Genomic DNA, 26078 nt, shown 5'->3' on the forward strand with positions numbered 1-26078 from the left:
GTGTATCAACTCCATTACATTTTTCTGTATGATGAATTACTGAGAATAATTAGACTCAGAATATTGTAATATATTAGTTAGATAGATGGGTAGACAGAATTGTCACCTACATACTCTTAGTTATAAACAGTTGTAAACACTGTAGTCTGAATTAAACAGAATTCTCAGTTTATGAGAAGCCCAGCATTTTCCATATGCACTGTCATATTCCATTTTTTCTAATATTCATATTTCATTAGCATTTAGTACACAGGCCTTGGATTGTTGAAACAAGAAATATAAATATATTCAATTTCTATATTTGTGAACTATTTATCATTTAAGTTATCATCAAGGCCGAGTTAGTTTTGTTTAAGACACTAAATCAATTTAAATCCCACCTCTTTTACTTTTGATATGCAAATATTTTTACTTTGATGTTGTAGCAATACAAATTGAAGTTTGCAACATGCACTGCTAATGCTAATTTGATTACTTTTGTATTAGTGTTTAGTGTTACAAAAATAACAAGAGATTATTTTTTAAATGAAACTGGGAATGGAAGAACTCTTTCTTTGCAGGCCCTCTGCAATGATGGTAGTATTAATGCATGTACATTAATGCCTGATGATTCTTATAGAACAATGAATGTGATTTTGAAGGCAAATCATTCAAGATTTTTAGAAAAACTGACAGCTTGATTTCTCTTTTTTAATTGAAAGTTCATCAAAAAGTCCTCACCTTACTTTTTAACAGGTCAGAGACTTCAAATCTACTTAAAATATTTGTTGTAGATGATTTAGACCACAATTTATTTTTAGCATTAAAAATGTTTTATGTGAAGACAAGGTGCCTGAATTGTGAATGCAAAACTTTTTGGACAGAATCGAATCACAATTTTTTTTTTCCAGAAACTTGTTTCTTAGATTATTTGATTTATTTGATAAAGTTGAAGAGATTTCTCATGATCTGTCACAAGAATGGTTTAAATATCTGACTGCAAAACAAGCTAAGATAGGTACTCCTAAAACCTGTTGAAAAACAATTTTTTCTCTTTCTCTTTTTAAATAGTACTTATGAATGGTATCTCTCCAAATATATACATCTCACTAATATATATAGCTATATAATCTGTAAGATATCCCAGTGATGGAGCTGCAGTAATATCGGCCACCTGTAGTGTGCCTGCAGCGTGCATGTTGCTTGTCTGTTTCTTGATGAAATGTCTGTGTAGTGTCTGTAATTTGCATTATGCCTGAAAGTCTCTATGCTCATTAACCTTTTACAGGTGCCGCACCATTCCAAGGAACTGCAGGTACTAAAAGAATGGGCAGTACTTACAAAGTAGAGGCACAGAACCCTTGTGAGCTCTAACCTCTCCTTTTGCCTACCTTTAGGCAATGTTTTGGAGGTCACTGGTCTAACACTCAATGAGTTAGAGATTCATAACCAATCTAAGGAAGTGAAACAGAGGAGTAGCTAATGATTGAATAGGGGTTATGTTGTATATTTCCAACATATCACTGATTATCTGACACCCTTCCCCACCAAAAAATGTATAAATTTCAGTGAAAAGAGAGAGGGAGAGAGATTGAGAAATATCAATTAATCATTACTTTATGTATCAAATTGTCAAAAGTTTTGCCTCAAACTATGTCTAGAAAAATGTATTAGAATTTATTCACATGCCATTGACTTTTCAAAGGGTTCCTGATAATATATGTGGTACCTGGAAATAGAATACAGAAGTTAATCAGGTTAGAATGTTGATAAATACAGACTAATAGACTGAAGGACCGTATACAAAATTTATTACACTAATAAATATTGAGTTCTATTTGGCAGATTCTCTTTATGATTATAGTATAATTTTTATTTAATATAGTCAAATAAGAGCAAGCATTCAGCATTATTCTACATTTTTTCTTTATAAAATTTAAAAATTTTGTGCCTAAAGAGGAAAAAAAACATGCAATGATAGCCTCAAAGAAGTTGAACAATGTGCATATATCTGTCTATGTATCTACCTATATATGTATGTACACAGACTATATAGACACACACTATATATACACAATATATATAGAATATATACACTATAGAAATGTTTTCAGCATGATAGCAACTTGAATGATAGAGAATTCTCTTCCAGAATGCTACTTACTATGATTTTGCATTAATACCTGTAAATTCCATGTGTGATAGAAAAAGAAAGAATTCTTACCCTTTCTATCCAGTGCTTTTGTTTTCTTTTTCAAAATAGTCACTTTGGCTTACAGATGTTTTCTTTTATATACGGTACAATGTTTAAGAAGAATATAAATCAATCTACCTTGGGTAAACACTTATTAAGTAGCTACTAAATAGGCTTTGGCAAACCACTCCTGTAATCCCACAGACTTGCTAGAGTTAGGGAATACTTTTGTGATTATGAAAATCATTAATGCTATTAAAAATATTGATGTCAATGATATTAGCCTTCATCACTGAAACCATTTTCAAGAGCTAAAAGTGGGCACAGCATTATATGATCCCACTTGTGCTTAATGGCCTCACAATCCAAATTACCATCTTGCTCAACTTCCCATTTTTAAAATGCAAACTTTTTTATAAGTTATTTATGCATATTGTTAAGAATAATAAACCATCCTCTTTTTTATAGTAGGTATAAAATAATTATCTATAATTCTTTACATATATAATGAAAGAAAATTGAGGTCAGGTATAGCAAGGAAGAGAAGTATTCCATTTTCTTCACTTTAGAAAAGGGGATTCTATAGATGTAAATGCTCACTGCTTTGTTCACTTCTTCATCTGTTTTTCACGATACACCGGGTTCTTTCCATCTAGATGTTATGTTTTTCAAAAAGCCATCTATTTTTAAAACTCATTCTCTTCCAATATAATCTGGAAGCACTCAAGACTCAAGTCACCATGGAAATGTTGTGAGTTTTAAAATGATGTCTGCTAAATTATGCCATTGGCTGAACCTCACTCCTCCCCCAAGTCAGAAGGTCAGTTTTTGTTTTGCCAGCCATCATTTTTACCTAAATGGACAACATTCCCACTGGACCCTATGAAAGATAATGTGAAAATGACAAACAGTTCATCTTCCTCCAAAGTACACTGTTGTGAGAGGGAGGAAAGAGGACAGAGGCTAGACAAGAAGAAAAGAGTTAAAGAGGGATATCCCTGATAAAATCAGCACTTAGCCCTTAGTTTCATTTAGATCAGCACTCTCGAGACTGAGGAACTGATTTTTTTATATTTTATTTAATCTTAATTTGCATTTAAATAGCCACATTTGACTGGTAGTTATCATATGGGACAGTGCAGATTTAGATCCTCGGGTTCTCATTTAACTTTAAAAGGCAAAGGTTAAATGTTTTTAATTTAGTATTTGAAATTGACACCAAAGAATAAAACTGGTCATCGTTCTTTTGGATAATCAGTATTTCTTTTGGTATTTCTAGATTATTTTTCTTGGCTTCCTGTGGTTTTAGCTTCCTCCCTCACAGAAAATAATTAAAATATTGCTTAAAATTAAGATTTACATAAAATGTATATATTTATGTATTAAATAGATATAAGACAGTATTTACATATATATAAGCACACATATACACACAAGTTTTCTTTATTAGAGGAATTTTACTAAATATTTGAAAAGACTTCATGCAATTATTTGGCATGGAACAGTACTTAAAACTTATTCTGTGTGGTGAGTAGAGCCATGTCTTTGAAATCAAACAGATGAATGATCAAGTCCTAATTCTGTGACTAGGTGAATGACTTTGGGCAAATAATGAAGCCTTCTGAGGCCTCAGTTTCCTTATCAAAAAACAGGGATCATAATGCTTTGTACATGGTAGAATTGTGTTGAAGATAAATGAACTAGTAATATAAAGCAGGGAGCATTGTGCTTGGCTTATAGTGTTTGTTAAGTAAATATCAGCATGTCAGGTAGTCTTATTTTTAATGTTGCATAATGGTCATATGATGCAACATGTCCTCTAAGGAAACTTTTATGCTTTATGGTGGCTCACAATGGATAATTCCCAATCCAGCTGAATATCAACAGTGCCACTGGGTTTCAGCACTTCTTCCTCCACTGGCCACACAAAGATATGAGATGATCTTACAGGGTGCCTCAGTATAACAACAACCTTATACCGTTAGGGGGAAATGGTAGTATTTTCAAGTGTTTGAAGAATTGTCCCAAGGAAGAAGAAATAAATGTAATGTAATGATGCTTCCTCTTGAGCTTCCAGTTTTTACTTTTGCTATTGTCAAGCCATGTCCCCTTTGCCTTTCAGATGGGGCTAATTTATTTAATGTAGCCATGCTTAGGGAATAGACCTCGTAAATCATCTTATAAATCACAAGAGTTAGCCATAGGAGAAGGAGCTGATGTTACCAGAAGAGACAGAAAAAATAAAAAGATGAATGCTAAAATACATAAAATACATATAACAAGCTCTTCACTCCTTGCTCCCAACTACTGTTGCTAATGTCAATGGCCAAGGAGGACTACTGTCCCATTCTTTTTTTTTTTTTTTTTTTTGACGGAGTCTTGCTCTGTCGCCAAGGCTGGAGTGCAATGGCATGATCTTGGCTCACTGCAACCTCCGCCTCCTGGGTTCAAGTGATTCTCCTGCCTCAGCCTCCTGAGTAGCTGGGATTACAGGTGCCCACCACCATGCCTGGCTAATTTTTGTATTTTTAGTAGAGATGGGGTTTCATCAGGTTGGCCAGGCTGGTCTCGAACTCCTCACCTCAGGTGATCTGCCCATCTTGGCCTCCCAAAGTGCTAGGATTACAGGTGTGAGCCACCGTGCCCGGCCTGTCCCATTCGTTTTTGATAGACAACCCTCAGAGAGCAAACTGCCACTCAGAACTTCTGTAGATGTTTCCTTCATCTCACATGTGCTGTGTGTAAAGTTGGGGGAGCTAAGGTATATGCCTACCTATGGCTCTTCCAATGCTAGTTTCTACATTTCCCATGTATGTGATCCCACATGGGTAGATACTGTGCTTGACAATTTTTTGAAGTAAATTGAAGAAATAAGGTGTTCAGATACATTCAAGTCTGGTCATGATGCTTTACCTTTCCAAGGTGTCGCCATGCTCCATACGTCTAATGAAACCATAATCGAGACTGAGTTAAAACATAAACAGAAGGAGCCTTCAAAGCAGCAAGATGCTATGAAAATGATAATAATGATAAATAACATGGTTCATAAAGTGTGATACTTTGTTAATTGTAGGGAAAACCCATTCCTAACGTAAGTATTAGGTAACTGTCAAAAAACAGCATTGTCATATCAGGGCATTAGATACACTGTCATTTTAGGTTTTGATACTGCTTTATAAGAAAAAGTGAACTAAAGCCAGTACACAAGAAAAAAAAATGTAGAAGTTTTATTTTTTATTATTTTTATAGGAAAAAATACTTTAAGAGATTTGAAGATCATCTTCAATTTAGATTTTTTTTTTTTGGCCAAATAGTGATAATCCTAAAAAAAAGTCTGAGAGTTGGAACATTTATTCAACTGTAAATTATATGAAGATTGTAATGAATTTTATTTAAAACCTGCAATGCCCACTAAATGTTTAGAAGAGAGAGTGTGTCTGTGTCGGTATAAATTCACAGTTCATAACATCCCCAAAATGTGTAAGTCTGGAGACCAGAAAGGGAAAAAAAATGCTAAGTTGGTAACTAGTTGAATAGAATATTAACATGGGCAGTGAAAAAGACTGTATTATCAGTAAACATTTAAAAATATCAATACCGTTATTTTATGTAGAAAAATAAGTATAATGGTGGTGTGGGGGGCATCCTACTAACTGCTTAGGTTGGAATAAAAACCTTCAGAAATATTATTGATTCTTATAATCTACAATTATGTGTTCTTTGTTAAATGTCTTTATAAAATTACATTAAGAATAAATTATGCATTTTTGCCTTTATGTAAATTATCTCAAAGTATAAGAAATGGAAAGCTGTAGAATTTAGCCAGCCATTGGAAAGGATGCCCTGAAATACCTGTATTCTCACCCCAATACTCTGGCTATTTCTGTTCAGTATCTCTGAACTGACACGATGACCCATGACAGCTTTGTTGTACCTGTGCTTTGATCAAAATAAGCAGCCATTCAGAAGTAGATGAAAAAAAGCAAATTCATTTTATCTTCGTTCTGTACCACAAAAATCGGAGTCCAAATAGAGTAAGCAGAAACTCAAATTTGAAAAGATAGGTGATAAAAACCAAGTTTGTATAGAATTTGAAAATCAGCTTTCTAATATGCCTTCCTGAAGGCATGGTTGATATGTAAATACTTCAAACTTCTACTTAGTCATTTGAAATTACTTCATATGTTGAGATGGTCCTATTAACATTTAAGTTTCTCTGTTCAGGTTTAGACTATTTATTCAATGTTTTGGTAAAAGTCAAAGCATATAAACTTTGAAAATGTATAAAAAATCACTATCCTTTATTAAAAAAGATACAATATTAAACTTATAGTTTTCTAATATAGGTATATTCAAAACTATCACCCAAATTGGCTTTTGGGTGTTAGCTAAAATATCTCTATATAAAATCTGGGCTGTTTAATGTAGCAATTGTTAGCCAATCATGACAATTAAGCAGTTGAAATGTGGCTAGTCAAAATTGAGATGTGTGGTCAGTATTACAAGCACACCAGATTTAGAAGATTTAGTAGAAATAAAAGGAATATTAAATATCTCATGTATAATTTTTTATTGATCACATATTGACACAATATTTGGATATATTAGGTTGAACAAAAGACATTCTTAGAATTAATATCATTTAAAATTTTTTAAACATGGCTTAAAGGGCATTTTAAATTATGTTTGTTGTTCTTATGTGGGATTTACATTATATTTCTTCTATTGGTCGACATTGATGCGGACAGTTTATACACATAAGGAAAACAGCAATTTAAAGATGAATGACGGCCCGGCACGGTGGCTCACGCCTGTAATCCCAGCACTTTGGGAGGCAGAGGCAGGAGGATCATGAGGTCAGGAGATCCATCCTGGCTAACACGGTGAAACCCTGTCTCTACTAAAAATACAAAAAATTAGCTGGGCGTGGTGGCGGGCACCTGTAGTCCCAGCTACTCGGGAGGCTCATGGAGGAGACTGGTGTGAACCCGAGAGGTGGAGCTTGCAGTGAGTCGAGATCGTGCCACTGCACTCCAGCCTGGGCGACAGAGCGAGACTCCCTCCCAAAGGAAAAAAAAAAAAAAAAGATGAACGAGGAAGGGTGTGTTTATTTCCTATTTCCACTGTACACATTACCACAAACTTAGTGGCTTAAAACAGCATATTTATTATCTTACAGTTCTGGAGTTCAGAAGTCCAAAGTGTATCTCACTGGACTAGAATCAAGGTGTCAGTAAGGCTGCGTTCCTTCTGGAGACTCTAATGGAGAGAATCCCTTTTCTTGCCTTTTTCAGCTTCTGAAGGCTGCCCTCCCACATTCCTTTTCTAGTGGCCCCATTTTTCTGTCTTCAAAGCCATATTGAGCCTTATACTTCTAACACTGAATCTCTCCAGGGCTCCCTCCCTGCCTCCATCTTCTCGTGCAAGGACCCTTTGATTACATTGAGTCCACCGGGATTATCTAGGATAATCTCCCCATTTGAAAGTCAGGTGATCAGCCACTTTGATCCTCCACCCCTTGCTATGTAACCTAGTGTATTCACAGGTTCCTGGGATCAGGACATGCACCTCTTTGGTGGCCATTATTGTGCCTCTTCAATGTTTATACATATATTTATATTCACATAGAATTAAATATATAAAAATCCATGTGTCTTCTTTCTATCTCTGTCTTGTCTTCGCCCTTTCACAAAACCTTAGTGCCTTTCTTTAGACTTTTTCCTTTGTTTCCCTTTTGATACTAATTTTCCTTATCGTCTAACACATGCTGGCTATCTCACCCAAATTGTCATAGCCAAAGGCCAACACATGCTGAATGAACAAATGAAGTTATCCATTTTAATGTGGTCATTTTAACTAGGGCAAAACCCCTCAGAGTTTGGAATTGTTTGCAATGTTCCTCAGGTAGACTAATAACTGTCACAGCAGCTATACCATAAAGAAAGGATAGTGATTCCAATGGGCGAGGACATTTTCCAGCATGGATAGAATCAGTAGGTCTTTCATGAAGAAAAAAGGGCTTTGAGACAAAGCCAAATAAAGGAAAGAGGAAAATGACTTTTCTTCCCCTCCGAGAGACTTTGTTGGTTTAGCACACCTGCTCAGACCTTTCGAGATCATCTTGGGACATGCTACTGATAGTTGAAAAGTGGGTTCCTTCAGAAACTGTAGAAATGTGGCAGACATTCACTAACATCTTTTTACCCTGTCAGACACTGGGAAAACTTAGTTTTATTTTTACAGTATAGTTGATTAGACATATTTCACCATTGTTTTTATAATACTGAGGAATAACTAGGTTTAATTATAAGACAATTGATGAGAACAGTGCTTAGGAGTCAGAATTTGGCCATTGAGTTTTTTCTTTTACACAAAAAAGACTCAAATACTTTTTCAAAGGTAATAATCCATGGTATAAAACACATCTTTTAACATATTATACTCTGCATTGCAATGATTAAATTGTTTTCTTGCTTTCAGTAATAATAATGATTTAACTAGACTTAGGAAAACTGCCTATTTACTCTGTTTATTGGACAAAACTAAATTGGATACTAATTGCCAAGAGGTATAACTATAAAATCAGTGAACCCTAAACATGGTGATTTAAACACAAGCTGAATGTTTTCCTTCCTTTCTTTTTTTTTTTTTTTTTTTTTGTTTTACATCAGTGTACTATTTCTGAAAGCTTTGTGTTATTTCCACATAGGTGATCTTTATGGGAAAATTTACCAGCTAAAGAGCAATATAATAAAGTGGTTGAGGAAAACAAATTAAATGTATTTATAATTCTGTAATTTATGACAGTCTTTTAAATTCTATAAATGGTTATTTTAGAAAGTATAGAAATATTAATAATAACATGTGATATGGCAGGAAAGGAAAAGGCTATAAAAATTAGTCCATGGTAATTTCAACCTCCAGTTGGATGATATTTTTGTTAGAATTTAAAATGCTTTTAGGATTGAAGATTGTGTTTTAATAGCTTTAGAATTTACCCTATGACTATATAATTTAGAAAATATAAATGTGGATGGTAGTAAATTTTGAATTTTCATGCAGCAAGTAAAATCGTTAAAACTGAGGATGAGGACAGACCATATCATGAGGTGTTGATCAAGGCAATTTCTGTATATATTTAAAGATGGTGATTTAAATTACACAGAAATAAATGTGTGTTGATTTAGACATTTGTGTCTCAGAGACACATGCCTACACAATATTTTTCCTAAAATCATGCAGACAATGTTGAACTCTTTCTTTAGTACAGTTTGGCATTAGCATAGCGTGTTGGAGGTGATAATATATGCTGAATGATATATTTGTAATCGAGACATTTTAAAAGAACGTTTAATAAAGGGAAGTCATCAGGCCAAACAAATTATCTTTTTTTCTCTTTATTTTTATTGAGGGATGGCAGAAGGAAATAATCATAAAGTACCCAATATATAAAGTTGTTGATTTTGTGTGTGTGTTTGTGTGTGTGGAGGCTTCAGCAAATAAAAATAAGCCTCTAAAGGAACCAAGTGATAATTGAATTAAATATAATGAGCAGTTCAATTGAGCTATTTCTAAGCAAAAGAGGGAATCAAAGTAAGAAGTTACAAACTCTGCCAGGGGAAGCTTGAGCATATTTCACAAAGAATATGACTTTTGAAATAGACTTTTAGTTTTATAAAACTTATATGACAAGAGTTCTATTGCCCATGTGCTCATTTATTAAATAAGACAGAAGAGTTGGCCAGACTAAGATGAAGGTGAAACTTTGTGCAAGAGAAACAGCCAGAACCAACAGTAGATCATGGTAGATGAAAACCAGAATGTTAAGGTGATCATCTTGATCTCTGGAGAGTGGAATGCCATTGAAGAGATTCATGAGTTATTCGATAACTTTCTCAGATTTCTGTTTGTACTTATTAAAATGGTACAAGATAAGTTGAGGAATGGAGGGAGGAAGGGTAGTGACTGAAATACCCAGCTGGTGTTTTTTTGTAGTTGTCTGACTGAGATATAGATGAGAATATAATGCAATACATGTGGGCAAAAAGTGGTAGGATCTCCTGGAATGGTTTTTCTCAAAATCTGGTTCTCAGATCAGAAGAATTGACATCACCTGGCCAAAAATGCCAATTTTATGGGGCCTATCCCAGAACAATTGAATCAGAAACTTTGAGGGTGTGGTCCAGCAACCATGTTTTCACAAGTCCTCACGTGAATCTGAGGCATACTAATATTTGAAGACAACAGTCTTAGAGATGTATTTTCAGAGCAGAACCCTCAGAATTGAAGAATTGATAGGATTTGGGGATAAGGAAGGTAGAATAATCAGGAACAGCTAGAATTTCTATCGTAGAAAGTGGAGAGGGACGTCATTACATGAGATAAGATATATGAAAGAAGAGTTAGGTTAGGCCAAAAGGGTCCTTTTGAAAATATGCAATTGGAAAGGAAGCTGTCATTGGAATGGAAACAAAATAATAAGTCTAGAATTAAATGTCAGGAATTGGTCTTGATTAAACCAATTGTTGGTCTTCATTGCACTGGAGAGTCTGTTATTAATGTTTGTAGCTTTCCTTTACAGTGAAGGTACCTGGATAGAGGGTGGGACACCATTAGAATATGTGATGGAGCAGAAAGAGCCTTGGACTTAGGGGTCAGAGGACCTGAACTCTGGCTGTGACCTATAACATCTATAACCCTACCTGGCCGTGAATACTAATTGTGTTACCTTTGGAAAGTCACTTCTTGAGATCTAGTTAACTACTTAGAGACCCAGGTGTTTTGTTAGTCTTTTGTTTTTTGTTTCCCCTCCTTATTAGGACAATGAAAATGTTGCCTGTGAACATAATTATTGTGAGAAAATAATAAGTGTGTGAAACATAGCATAGTCAACAGGAAACACTTAATAGATGGTAGGCACATCCTTCTTGGCTATTTGTTGATTACACAAAATTTCCTTTGATTTATCCAAAAATTTGGTGGAGAAGAGGATGAAGGACAGAGAAAAATATTTCTCAGGACATTCACAAATATGCAGAGGAAATAAAGACCAAATTGTCGCTTGAAAATTAATTTGAATAGAGCATCCTTAATACAGCCTCATATAGTTTCCTGGAGAAGATTATTCAGCAATACATCTAAAAATAGTTACTAAGGGACTGCAGAAAAATGAGTAAGGGTCTTTTGTAAAGACACGGGACCAAACGATACATTACATTTTAAATTTAAAATAGCAATGCACTGTAATGTTTTGCTATCAGCTACACCAATTAATGCAGATGATGCTAATTAAAAGTAAATTTAGAGAGTGATTAGGTTCTCTCACCATTGTTAGGGAGAATTGATTCTTCTATAGATCTAATGTGTTAAAGTAAGAAGTTAATGATATATTGATGTATTTTAAAGCACCTAATTTAGATTATAATTCTGAGGAAAACATTTGTGTTAATACTGAATATTAAATGACAAACGTTTTCTCTTGGATAAGGAATGGCAACATTTGTATAACCCTAGAGCAACAAACATGTTGATGTTTCAAATAAATTATTGCGTATGGCTGTTTAATCTCAATTTTAGTTTTATAAAACTTATAATGCAAGAATTCTATTGCATATATGCTCATTTATGTGGCAGTATACAGCTGTGTGTGGCATAATAGCTATATTGAACAAAATTATGTGCTGTAGGACTTGCTGCAAAAATTTCATGGTCCCATCTGGAATAGCTTTGCAATTGAGAAGGCTGAAGAGGGCAAACATTTTACAGGATTATGGAAATCAGTAGTAGGGTTTTGCTGTCAATTTTAACGTTTAGAAAATAAGGTTAGTAGGTGTCAAAGCTAGAAGAACCTTTTTCATATTCAAAAACAGTTTCTATATGGAACAAAGTTACTCTCGCTATAGGAAAGTCTGAAGTATATACACAGACATCTAGTTTATATCTGAACGTATTGGCCTTCAATTACAAGGTATATCTTAAACACAACAAATAAGTTGAGTTTTGAATAGATTGCTATATTTCACCAAAATAGGCAGTTTAAAAGATCTGCTATCCTGGAAAATTATTTTCTATGTCCTTAATATTTAGCTAGCATTATGTAAGAATTAGGAAATTTGTTGTTTATGGGGAAAAGAGAAAAAGGTTAAAATAAGTATGAGGTCAATTAAATGGTAGGACTCATTCATCGCTTTCTTTATTATCTTCTCTCTTATTTTTTCCCTCTATTCCTCAATTCTCCTTGCCTTTCTTCTTTCCTTCTCTCCTACAAAACATGTGACACAAAGAAAAGAGAAGAAAAGGACAGAAAAAGAAACAACACAAGTTCTATCTATGTAAAACATAGTAAAACAGAGTTTGAAACCAGAAAATAACCTAAATGGTGGTTCTTACAGCTAGTAAAATGGTGACAAAATGGAGGAGCTATTACTATTGTTTTTAGTGTAAACTATTCTTTATGCTGTGATGGCATATTTTATATAGTTTAGAGTCTATGTGTACACACCAATACACCCTGTTATATAGATGGTGAAGCATCAAAAGTATATTAATTAAACGGGGAAACTAGGAATGTAAGTGGTGGCAGTGTGGGCAAAAGAATGTTGATAATACAAATTTATGTCTAATATGTATTTAAATCCAATATAAGCTCTTCTTTTCAATGATTACAGTAAGGACATTTGGGCTACATATGCAATCATCTGTAACAAAAACCTGCGGACAAAAAAAAGTTCATAAAATAGTCCATGGCTTGACTCATGTACCCTAATTAAAAAATATTAGGTAAAGTCATGTAGTATAATTTGATTCTCAATACATAAAATAATAAGCAGATTTTGTGCATTTTGTAGGTATGAGTGCTGAAAGTTATCTTCAGAATATATTTTAAACCTGGTTAAATAAATATTAGTTAAAAATTTTCGTAATAAAACATTAAACACATGCTTATATATACATAAATAAGATTAACAAGAGCACATAAAATCAACATAAAATTGCACTCATGTATCTGAGGAGTGCTTTCACTAAATCAGAGTGAAAATTTTTTTAAAGTATATGTTTGTGTTTCTATATACAGCTACACATCTAATGTGTTTGATGGCCATCATACCCACACACACACATACATACATTCAAATACATAAGGAATCATTAACTTGTATTCACTAAAACACGGTTGACACACTCATTTATAAGCATTGATTTATATTTTAAAAAGAAGTTAAAAAGCACACCTACTAACCTAGTCATTAAATCGTGTGGTGAAGAAAGAATGAACAAAACTCTGATTATGTAGAAGCTGTTTGGAACAGTTCCTTTTGATGTTATTTTTATTGTTGAGAATATTTACATAAATTAAAGGAAAAGTTCAATATGTTCATATTTGTTGTTGGGAACAAAATTATTTACCCCTACTTCTATGTTCAACACTGTAATTATTTTCTTAACAGGTATAATATTGAAGTCCTAGTAACCAATTGCAAACAAGAACAAAACAACAAAAGCGTTTTTTGGACTGTACTATTTAAATTAATTGTAAACTCCTAATAATAATGATCAAATACGCTGAGCCAATGTGATAGAATGTAGCTTCTTTTAATATTTAAAGCAAGCTGCTTTGCTATTTTAAACAACCATAGATAACAATTGCTCCCCCATCCCTACAAACTCTGTCAACCTGACTTTTTTCACCTAATTGGGAATCCTCAACATGCTTATAAATGCACACACTTGGAAAATATTAGCCAAAAATGTTGAGTGATCCTTATATTGATTTGAGTAAAAATGTAATTCTGGGGTTATATTAGCCTTTCAAAGGGATAAAATGATAAGCACTCAGGCACCATGGTTTCACCAGCAGTGCGTGTTCACACAGCTTCACATCAGACTCATTGTTCCTATTTGCAGCAACATGCACAATTTAATAGCATTTAATAGCCCAGCAGTTTCACTGCACCATTCACAAGCCTCCAGTATATTTAATGTAGACCAGTTTTTAAATAAATTGGCATAAATAAGCTTGGTAGAGTTATAGGCTCTACTTAGATTGCTCTTGAGTATGGAGGGAAAGATTTTTTGCAATGATGCTAACAAAATTAGTTTCTGGTGTATGACTTGAATAGGAATGGAGATATAATCCCAGAAAACTAGAAAATGCATTAATCGAACAAATAACAAAATTTCAGTAAAGTAGAATATTTCTTTAAATAAAACTATGCTTTAGCAATTAATGCAAATTTTACTGTAATTTTGGCATGAAATAATTATTGCTTGAGGTATTCTAAGTTCACCTTAATAGAAAAATTAAGGGGAAGAATGATGCATGTGTCTGTTATATTGATTCTATCTATAGTTATAGCCCCAAATATTTTGACATGTGCATTCCTGTAATATCTGAAGCTCCATTCCATTTATAATCATAATTCCCCTGCTGAGATCATGGCTTGTGCTCATACCAGCCTGAGCCTCTCTCCTTTAGGTCAGAAGACAAGTAATTTATATGTTTTAATTAGCCTAAACTTTAGCTCTGAGGAGATGACTTTATCTTAACACTTTCATAGATAAATGCATCCTTTGAAACGTAATAACTATTTTCACATTATTCATTCATGAGTAGAATTCTGAAAAGGCGCAGTTAGTCTAGAAGAAATAAAATCATGCTTATTTAAAATTTCTTTCAAAATACTTACCATGCTTATTTGTTTTAAGCCTCTTGATCACCTCTGTAACTTCCCTCCCAGAAGCATACTTTCATTTAAATATGTAACTTTTGGATTCTTTCTTCTTTGCAGGCATTCCAACTGAAAGATTTTTCTTATCTTGACAATGAATATGTACAAAGTGAATCTTAAGTAGTAGCATCTTACCAAGAAATTTTATGTCTAGAGAGACAGTGACATCTGAAAGAAGCTTCCACATTGTAAACATTTCACCACAAAAATACTTTTTTTTTTTCTTCTTTACCAATTGCTACTGCCCTGTACTCCTTCTAGTCCTCGTTTTTTTCAACCCCTTATTCCTTATCCGAAGTTCTTGGAACCAGAAATGTTTCGGATTTGGGATTTTGTTTTGGATTTCGGAATATTTACATTGTGATTACCAGCTCAGTATCCCTTATCTGTAAACCCCAAATCGGAAATTCTCCAAAGAGCATTTTCTTTGACCACTATGTCGGCGCTCAAAAAGGTTCTGATTTGGGGCTAGGCGCGGTGGCTCACACCTGTAATCCCAGCAGTTTGGGAGGCAGAGGCGTGTGGATCACGAGGTCAGGATATCCAGACCATCTTGGCTAACACGGTGAAACCACATCTCTACTAAAAATACAAAAAAATTAGCCAAGCGTGGTGGCGGGCACCTGTAGTCTCAGCTACTCAGGAGACTGAGGCAGGAGAACGGCATGAACCCGAAAAAAAAAAAAGGTTCTGATTTTGGAGGATTTCGAATTTCAAATTTTCTGATTAGAGACTCAACCTGTACCAGTTTCTTCATTTTAACTAACACTAAATGAAGTAGGTTTTCTTTTCTTTTGTACAGACCTGACATCAGCATTTTAGGTTGTCTAGGAAAAAGAATGTCATTCTCCCCATAATCTTTTGAGGCCCAGATGAGTGAATGTGCAAATCCTGCTAAAGTCTCCAAGGAGAAGAGCTTCTTTGGGGTCCTTAGAGGTTTTACTTCACGGCTATTGTGACCACATTTCCTGTTATCCAGTGGCTAGGGAAAGTCTTTCCCATTGATAAAAAACTGTTACATTGGAGAGACACGTTTAACTTCGGTTTGTACGTAATCGATAGTTATATCCCACGTGCCGCGTTCTGCTAAGTTTTGTGGGTCAGACGAGAGACAGAGAGAAATACGAAACCGAGCCCCGGCCTAAAAAACACAGGAAGAAGCCGTACACACATGATAGCTCATTTACAATGCACGGCAAAATATGCTTTATTTACTAACCTAGGAAGTACAAGCAGTACTAAAATAAGGAGTGAGACTGATCAATAAGAATAACATAAGGCCGGGTGTGGTGGCTTACACCTGTAATCCCAGCACTTTGGGAGGCCTAAGCTGGCAGATCACTTAAGGTCAGGAGTTCAAGACCAGCCTGGCCGACATGGTGAAACCCCATCTCTACAAAAAATACAAAAATTAGCTGGTCATGGTGGTGCACACCTGTAATCCCAGCTACTCAGGAGGCTGAGGCACAAGAATCGCTTGAACCCGGGAGGTGGAGGTTACAGTGAGCCGAGATCCCGCCCCTGCACTCCAGCCTGGGCAACAGAGCGAAACTCTCATCTCAAAAAGAATGACGACAGTAATAACATCCAATATTTATTGAACATTTGCTACATGCCAAATACTGTTTGAAGTAGTCTTTTTTTCAGCAATCCTAAAAGGAGGAACAATATTATTTCCTTTTTAAAGATGAGAAAACAGAAGCACAGAGTGATTAATTAATATGCCCTAGATCACACAGCTAAATAGCTACAACGACAATCAAACCCAAGCAGTCTGACCTCTGAGCACACAGGATGATTTAGTATAAGTAGCGGTCAAAATGAAACACACACGAAAAAAACAAAATAAAGCCAAAATCCCTCAAATCTTTATTGGTGAATTTACTATGTGAAATAGTACTTCTGTAAAATTGAGCAAGTGAAATTTCCGAGTTTAACTTCCTTTTCCTAAAGTGTCGTTAAGCGTATTTGGCCTCCAGATTGCAGGATTTCTTGAATTTCAAATGGTTTATTTTGTAAAAGTGCTGGACGAAAACAAACTGCTCGGCAGATGTTAGTTGTTTTATCTGTTGTTGAGGTTATGAGGAACTGAGTGTTGCTTGGGCTATTTATAATGGGAAGGTTGGGAAGCTGGAAGCGACACTCCTTTGCATTTATTTGCTGTGAGCCTTTCCCCAGTCACAGAGTTTAACACTGAAAGTGATGTGGAAGGAAGGAAATGGGCATGAGTGGAGGTGCCACAGGGGCAGTGGTAGCTGTCTGCTGGTGAACACATAAGGAATCTTGCTTCACTACTGTGTCATCAACCCTTCTTCAAAAAGGGATCTATGGATCAGCTGGAAAGGGAGAAACCAGGTTGGAAATAGGTTTCATGTGTGAAAAAAAAAGATAAAATTGGAAAGTAATGATTTGCCAATGTGTTCCCTCTGTTCTGTTAGGTTTATCGGCATGATACGATTTCAAAACCATATAACGCTTTTTCTCCCTGTGCTTGTTAACATTATTTTGTTGAGAATCGGATGAAAGATTTTAACCGTTTTGCAAGTAGAAGTGAAAACAGGTTGAGTTTATATGTTTTTGTAAAATACGTGAAACATAGCAACATGAGGCAGTATAGGTCCAGTGTGGTCACTATTAGCCATGTACAGCTATTTACATATGAACTAATTAAAGTCAATTTAAATTAAAAATTCAGTTCCGTTTTATAGCACATTTCTATCATCGCAGAAAGCTCATTTGGATGGTACTGATACAGAGTAGTGGTTAACAGGTCAAGTTAGATAAATTCCTGCGTTGCAGCCCAACTTCATCACTTACTAGCACTGTGACCTTGGACAAGTTCATCTCGACCCTGATTATTTCATCTGCAAAATGGAGATGATAATAATATCTATGTCATATAGCTCTCAGGAGAATGAAATAATATATGTAAAGTACTTAGGTCAATACAAATAAAGGGCTAAATAAATTTTGGCTACGGTTGTTAGGGACTAGTCATGTTTTTAGAGCCATTAAATCAAATGTCATTGATTGGTTATAAAAGGACCAATTGTACATTTTGGGATTAAAATCAACATGATAGTAGGACCCTATAATGTTTAATTGTAACACATTTTCACTTCCATATATTCAGATATATGTTTTCCATTTTCAAAGGAGATTTGAGGCTACTAAACATTTTTTAAAGCACAAATGCACAAAATTGGAAATGATTAACCTAATTTTAAGCAGATAAGGCAAAAATGAAGGATGAGAATGAGATCATATGGAAGACCATAGTTAAAGGATGCTATTTCAATTGCACAATAACAAATCTTAGCTGAGAGGCCTAGTAGTTGTGGCCAAAGGGAGACATATATTTAGGCATAATCTTAATTTTATTTTATTGTTTAATTTAGATGAGATCCAAATGGATGTAGGAAGTTTCATGGTTGCAGTCACGTATAATGTGAGTTTAACTCATGCTTCATAAGAAACAGGAACTAGGCCGGCTGTGGTGGCTCATGCCTGTAATCCCAGCAATTTTGGATGCTGAGGTGGGCGGATTACCTGAGGTCAGGAGTTCAAGACCAGCCTGACCAACATGGAAAAACCCTGTCTCTACTAAAAATACAAAATTAGCCAGGTGTGGTGGTGCATGCCTGTAATCTCAGCTACTTGGGAGGCTGAGGCAGGAGAATAGCTTGAACCTGGGAAGCAGAGATTGCAGTGAGCTGAGATCACGCTACTGCACTCCAGCCTGGGCAACAAGACTGAAACTTTGTCTCAAAAAAGAAAAAGAAAAAGAAACAAGACCTTATAGAATTGGCAGAAAATGATCTATTACATATAGCTATTTTAACAGCCTACTATTGTTTATATTTTAAAAAGCAGGCCCTGCTAACCATCTAGGGAAAAATTACCAGGAATAAGTTTAGGGAAGCCTGAAATACTTGCTTGGAAGTGAGGCACTGGTATAACTCGGTGGCTACAAGCACAGAAAATGGAGTCTGATGGTTTGGACAAAATGTCTCTCCTACATTACAAGCTGTCTGGCTTGGAGAATTATTTAATCTCTCTCTGCCTCAATTTCTCATCTGGAACATGGAGATAATAATTGTAAATACTCATTTGCATTTGTTGAGAAGAACAACTTAGTTAGTGTTTTTAAAGTATAGTGCCAGATTCTTAGGGTATGCAATACATACTGTAATCAATATTAGACAAGAGTATTGAAGTGGCTGACTGTGACTTTGGAGAATTCTTCTAGTTCCTTTCTTCCTCTATTTTCCTCCTGTGAATTTGGTGTCAAAGTACCTTGTCAATTGTTCGCATTGCAAAGACTGTCCTAGCATAAAAGAATACATTATACAATTTTAGTATAAAATAACTTACGTCCAGTTTTAATTGTTGAATTTTTCTGAAAGTGCTATGCAATATTTTCATACAGTTTCTAGAAGATATGGTTTTATGGGGTTTTATTTTTTTTTTAAATATGTGGATGCTCTCTAAGGCAATTGTCTAAATAGTTTTCCAAATTCTGGAAAAGAAGGAACAAGAATATATGCTAATGGAAATTACTTGGAGAAACCTGAGTAAATCTAGTAATTGTGTGCCGTATGTGGTAAGAAAATTAGATAGTGCACTTAAAATGATTCAATAATTAAATACGTATTTATTAAATCATTTGTAGTAGCTTTAGTATATGACCTCAGGATTCAAAGACAACCATGTTGTGATTACCCTTGAAGTTTCATTGAAAAGTGAATTACAGAATCAGCTTTCTTTTCTTTTACTGCCTGAACATGCTTTACCCTGAAATCTCATTGTAAAATAAACCTTCCTGTTACAACTATTGCACACCACTTAATCACTGCAGCATGACATGGGGTAGGAGTTGCAAGAAGGGAGGGGAGAATGTCATGAAAAGTCGACAATAAACAGAAACAGTCAGAAAATTACTTCTGGGAGATGGCAGATGATGAGATATTAAGACAGAAGGCAGACACTCTGCACAGCAGCTGGAGAGGAGAAAAGGTGCATTAGTCAAATGAATTATGAAAAAAAAATGAAATCAAGTTCCAGAGAGGTGCCAACATTTTCTTCATGCTATTGGGTATTTTCACTTTCTGAGATATATTCATTAGTTGCAATTTTGGTCAGTTTATTACTTGGACAAAAACAATTTGGATTATAGCTTTTGGGGAAAAATATACTATTTAAGTGATTAACTTAAGAATGATATGATGGTTCGTAAAAATAGACTTATTTTAACTTAGTTAACTTGAATAACTTACTTTTCAAAGTCATTCTCACAGATCATATCCAAAATGTTTGTTTTTCAATTCATGAATTAATCCTCAGGATGAATGTTATTACTTTGTTAAGTTAGATTTTCTGGGCAATATGGTGAAAATATAAGTAATACAAAAATTTTAAATGAATATTAGTGTTTCTTTCTCTTCCTGTATTTCTCTTGTTAATTTCCAGGGTTTCCTCTTAAAAAAAATAGCAGCTGTAAAATATCCTTTGAAGATCTAATTCAACCTCTTTGTCCTATTTTTCTAAACCCAAATGGACAGCATTGTATTATTCTAACTCCTATACCCACAGATTGCCTGCCATGTTTTTTTGTCCATTCTTCTCTTTATTTTCTGCAGTTTAGTAAAGTTTGTATTAAAAGAAATCCCTTCAAAAAGTAATTTAAAGGAGAAAGTTCCCCTTAAGCTAACATAGTTCTTATTTCTTCTATTTTCAACTTCAGTTCTTTTTTTCCACTGTGTTCTCAAATTTGCAGAGTTATGTAATTTTAGATAAGTCCCCTGGCTGTTACCTACTACTGCCACACTGTATGTCCCATCACATAATATACAAAGTCACTTCGTTCCTGTGAAACCGTTCAGCCAATTCAGGGTGCTTTCATAATCAGGATAAAGAGAAATTTGGAAAATTATTGACACATAAGTGAAAGGCATTGAGAATGAATCCAATTTTCTATAACACTTGGTCTGCCTAATTAAAATGTAAAATAATATTAACATGGAAATATTGTGTAATGTTTTATTTATTGTAAATGTAAAATGGCAGATCAGCTTTACTCGTGATAAATTGTCAAACATATGAGATTAGCAGGACAGTATTTCTTTTAGGTTGTTTCCACTTGCTTCCACTTTTTGGCATTGGAAAAATCTCACTCGTATTAGTGGAAATAGGGAAACAGCTGTTTAGAATGTCAGTAGAGAGTTTTATTTTTACTGAAAGCAAGTGCAGTAACATTTATATTAAGAATGAAGGTGTGCATACATTCACATACACACAGAGACGCATTAAATATTTTTGTTAAAGAAAACACAAAATCTACACAGTACCTGCCAAGAGTCATAGCAGAGACCACCAACACTGTGATAGCAAGTTCCGATGACTTCTAATGGGGCAAAATTCCAGTCACTAAAATTGAATATATTCTGTGACTTAGATATGTCATTAATTTTCAACTGTTTTTTTTTGTTATCAGGATGTATTTTTTATATATCTATATATATTCATCATCTCTATCCTTGGTCTACACAGCAAGAATGTAGGGGATATTTTCAGGAAATTTATTTTGGGCTGACTTCTCCCAATAACTAGCCATAAGATATTCTCTATACTAAAACAAACCCCACCTTTAGTTGGGCCCAAAGCATACTGTTGAGGGTGATAAAGATGGAGCTCAATAGTTGATATTCATTGACTGCTGAGGTAAAGATGAATTTTCTAGTAAAACTCCAGAAAGCAATTCTTAGGAGGTAAAACTTTTTATTGACATAGGGCCAAAGGTGAATATTTTGGGGAGCTTAGATAAAACTGGCTTTGCCATTTTTGAATTATATCCTAGAAAGGAAGAGGGAGGAAATGTGTTCCCTACTGAATCATAAGATTTCAACAGTTTTTTATGCCTGCAAAATTCAAAAATGCCTTGTGGGTATAAACCTCAAACTTGGAATACTGTCCTTCTTATTGTATTGAGAAAAATGTATTGAGAGCAAAAGCAATCCACATTCACATTTATAAAGCTGGGAGGGTTTTGCAATTCATGCCTGGATGAGCACCATATAAGCATTTTTTCCTGGCTTCTCAAACCAACCACTCTATTATGGAACTTTATTAAGAGTTAGAAACTTAATGAAAATCAAAGGTTTAAATATGAGTAACATATTTTAAATAAACCCTCATTTATCTAGGCCTGAGGCAGTTATTAATTTACTTGCTTGTTTTTTGCTTTCTGTAAATCTTTGCCTTTCCCTCCTTAGCTTTAGAGAAAATAGGTAAATTAAGGCAATGTTTTACTTAAGCATTGTAACAGATCTAAAAAAATTGGAAAAGGTAAGATTATGTGAGATATATCAATAAGAATCAACTTTAACTTGATTTGAATATCTCTACTGAGTTGATGCCATGAGTTAGAAGTCAAAATTACCTTTGTAGTACTCTACCTCAGAGCTCCTGCTTGTATATTAAAAATATATTTGCATTTCACCTAACACTAAAGCAATATTCTTAAGCACTTTGGAAGATAATTTGACCATCTGATAACTTGTCTAATTTTCAGCTCTTGTCACATGCTTTAAATAGGTGTAATAGTTTCAAAAACAAGGCAGGTAGGAGCATGTTTAACCAGACCTCCACCTACAGCAAATAAGAAGAAGAAGAAGAAAAAAGGTGGCAAAAATAATACAATGATTTTAAGCCTCATTTTTTCTCAGTCGTATTTTAAAAAATAAAAAGATGAGCATGATAATTGCAGCCTTTAGAGCAATTTTGTAAACAACACATTATAGGTACTGGATAGAAAATAAATGCCAGCCTCCTTCTTTCCCCCGATAAATCTGTTGAAATATTTTTTTCCCCTATATCAAAATAGCAGACTTCTTTCTTGGACCTACATGAAAATTCAAGCCCATCATTTTTCTGTGGGTTCCTACAATATGTATAAGATCCCTCAATTAACCATTGTGATCAAAATAAGTCAAGGTAAATAGCAGACAGTAGGTTCTATAGACAAGGGCAACCACAAGGTTACAGTTTTGTAGCAGGTGTGGAATATATAGATAGATCATTCATAAAAGAAATTAAATTGGAAGATAACAGATACATTAAGCTATTTTATAAGAAGATATTAAAGTACTGTGCTGCTGTAAGAAAGTACATCAAATTGCTTTTTTAATTCAGTATGTCAGTTGAAATACGGTCACTATTCTTGGAACTTGTTCTCTTTGTAAAATTCAACATGGATCTTTTATTCCTGATATTTGACTCCTTTCCAGGCATGTGTCTAGTGAAGTATCTTGAATTACAAGCTAATAATGGATACTTGTAATAGATTTCTAGCTTTTAGAACCATTTCTTTCCGACCTTCTCTTCTTCTATTCTTCTTTTCTCTCTTCTTTGCAGATAAGACATGTTCTAATGTTTGCATACATTTAAAATGAGGAACTTTACAACATGCTGAGGTGGGATCCATAGAATGAAAATGACAGAAAAGGCTGGGGTATATATGAATTGTCTGAATTGTTTTTAATAAATAATAAAGTACAATTTCATCAACTCTCAACTTTAAGGTAATTACCTATCAAATCACTACCATAGTTCAAAACTGTAAACACATTTATTTATTTAAAATTAATGTTTGGGGCTATACTAAAGGAAATTGACAAATTACATATGGAAAAACTGTAATATATTTTCTTTTTTTAATACAGCATTCCTATACCATAATTATTTTTTAAGGTCTACTTTTCTAATAATACTGTCACTTAAATCAACAAAAACAAATGATTATTTTTAGTGTAGCATTCTTGCCTTTTAGTTAAATATTTTAATTATATAAGCATTTGCTAAAAAATTACATACCCTATATTTTATTCAGGCATCAAATGAATTAGGAAAATTTTAGTCAGCACCAAATCTTCTTAGAAACAGTATAGTTTGTAAACCTCAATAATTTCTTTTGAAAGTTTTGACAATAAGTGGATTTAAAGCTGGCAAACATAGTCTCTTGCAAGAAAAAAGCTACATCCATCTCTCAGGTTTGATTTCCTTTTGGCCATGTAGAAAATACAAAAGAAATAAAAATCGGTCAGTACACCGAAACAAACCAACAAACAACAAAACAAAAAGTCAAACCACCTTTCAAGGTTATATAAATAATATTCGTTTTATTTTTCTAATTTATTTGTCATATTGGTTTATTATTGCCGAATTTATCCTCTGGCTACAAAATATAGAAGATGTCTCAGTTTTCATTACAAACTGCCCCCTTCTAGAAAAGCAAAACAGCAGCACTCACAGAATACATGTCTAAACTTAAGGTTTGATGCTTTTAGAGTCTTGTTATTTACTAGGCATTGGGTACAAGGTACTCAATACATTTTGTACCAATGAGGCATAAAAATCTACGTTTTATTTGGTAAATGTATTTGATATATAACTTCAGATAAGATCTCTCTATAGAAGAAAAAAATTAACACTTGCATTAATCTTGCCAGAAAAGTTATTTCTACTAAAATAGTAAAAATAAGAAATTATCTTACTAGAAAACAGAGATTTCTTTCCAATTTTTTTATTCAATTGAAAGCAGATGTCCAGGCTCACACCTGTAATCCCAGCACTTTAGGAAGCCTAGGCAGGAGAATTGCTTGAGGCCAGGAGTTCAAGACCAGCTTGGGCAACAAAGCGAGAGATGGTCTCCACAAAAAATAAAATGAAATCAATTAGCCAGGCATAGTGGCATGTGGCTGTAGTCCCAGATACTCTAGAGACTGAGGCAGGAGGATCCTTTGAGTTCAGGAGTTTGAGGCTGTAGTGAGCTACGAAATGATCGCACCACTGTGCCCAAGCCTGGGCAACAAAGTGAGAGATGGTCTCTACAAAAAATAAAATGAAATAAATTAGCCAGGCATAGTGGCACATGGCTGTAGTCCCAAATACTCTAGAGGCTGAGGCAGGAGGATACTTTGAGTTCAGGAGTTTGAGGCTGCAGTGAGCTGTGATATGATCACACCACTGTGCTCCAGCCTGGGCAACAGAAGGAGACCCTGTTCTCTAAAGAAAAAGAGTGGAAACATTAAATTAAAGGAAATAACCAACTATGGATGCACACATGGAAGTATTTCTGTGTATTTAATGAAGACTGTGTACATATATCTAAGACTATATATGTATACACACACACACACACACACATACTATATATCTGTGTATGTATGTATTATTTTCACAGAGAAAGAGTATGCCTATATATAGACATACATATTATATACACGTATTATATATATACACACATATATCATATATCTTCATATATTATATATAATATGTGCATATATAGTATATGATATGTGTGTGTATGCTTATGTATGTATATATACATATATATGTAGACATACTCTTCCATTGTAGTCTCCTTTCCCAGAGAAAGATTATGTCCATATATATATTTTATACACACACACACACACACACACACACACATATCTGCACATACTGTTTCTCTGGGAGAGAAGACTATAATGAATGTGCATAAAGAGCTATTTTGACTTATTTTTCACATAAATGTTATGTGTTTACTGTATATTTTACAATTGTCTGTAATATAAAACAAGGGAGGGACCCATCCTGGAGACAAGGATGGAATAACTCTAGCATTCTATAATTTACATATAGAAAAATGAGATTTAAAAAATGTTCCTGTCACACAGAATTCCATTCTGTTACATTGGCATTCATGTTATTTATAGCTTCCTGTAAGTGGAACATATTTTTTTCTTCCTGGGGATTTCCAGCTTAGGCTATGATTTGCAACTAATTATCTCAGGGATTTTAGCTAATATTTGCAAAGAAATCATACAGCAATAAAAACTTTATGAAGACTTTGGAATAAAATAGACAAATAATTATGATTTGGGGGATAGTAAGTTTATTTTCACTACTAAAGTACTAATGTAGGGTAAACTCATTTAAAATCCTGATTTACACAGAAGTTTGCATTGCTATGGAAAAAAAAGGAAGTGGCCTATTTAAATTATACAGCAAAAATCTACCCAGAGGGGTCAGGGAAACAGAAAAGAAATAGCGTAATTATAAAAATGCTTGGAATGTTGCCATTAAAGAATGAATTATATATATTTAACGTGATAATCATAAAAAATGAGACATTT

General features: G+C 34.2%; 1 protein-coding gene across 6 annotated transcripts in view; it reads left to right on the top strand.

Moving 5' to 3' along the window:
* Window positions 1-26078, top strand: part of PCDH7 (protocadherin 7) — a 428766-nt gene that overhangs the window by 270413 nt on the left and 132275 nt on the right. The window contains exon 3 of one of the 6 annotated variants that reach the window (XM_034958414.3): window positions 1268-1294. The exons of the other annotated variants lie outside the window; for them this stretch is intronic. Coding sequence (XP_034814305.1) covers window positions 1268-1294 — 27 coding nt within the window. The remainder of the gene's footprint in view (window positions 1-1267; window positions 1295-26078) is intronic. 6 annotated transcript variants of the gene reach the window in all.

Source organism: Pan paniscus, chromosome 3 (genome assembly GCF_029289425.2).
Source record: "Pan paniscus chromosome 3, NHGRI_mPanPan1-v2.0_pri, whole genome shotgun sequence".
NCBI lineage: Eukaryota > Metazoa > Chordata > Mammalia > Primates > Hominidae > Pan > Pan paniscus.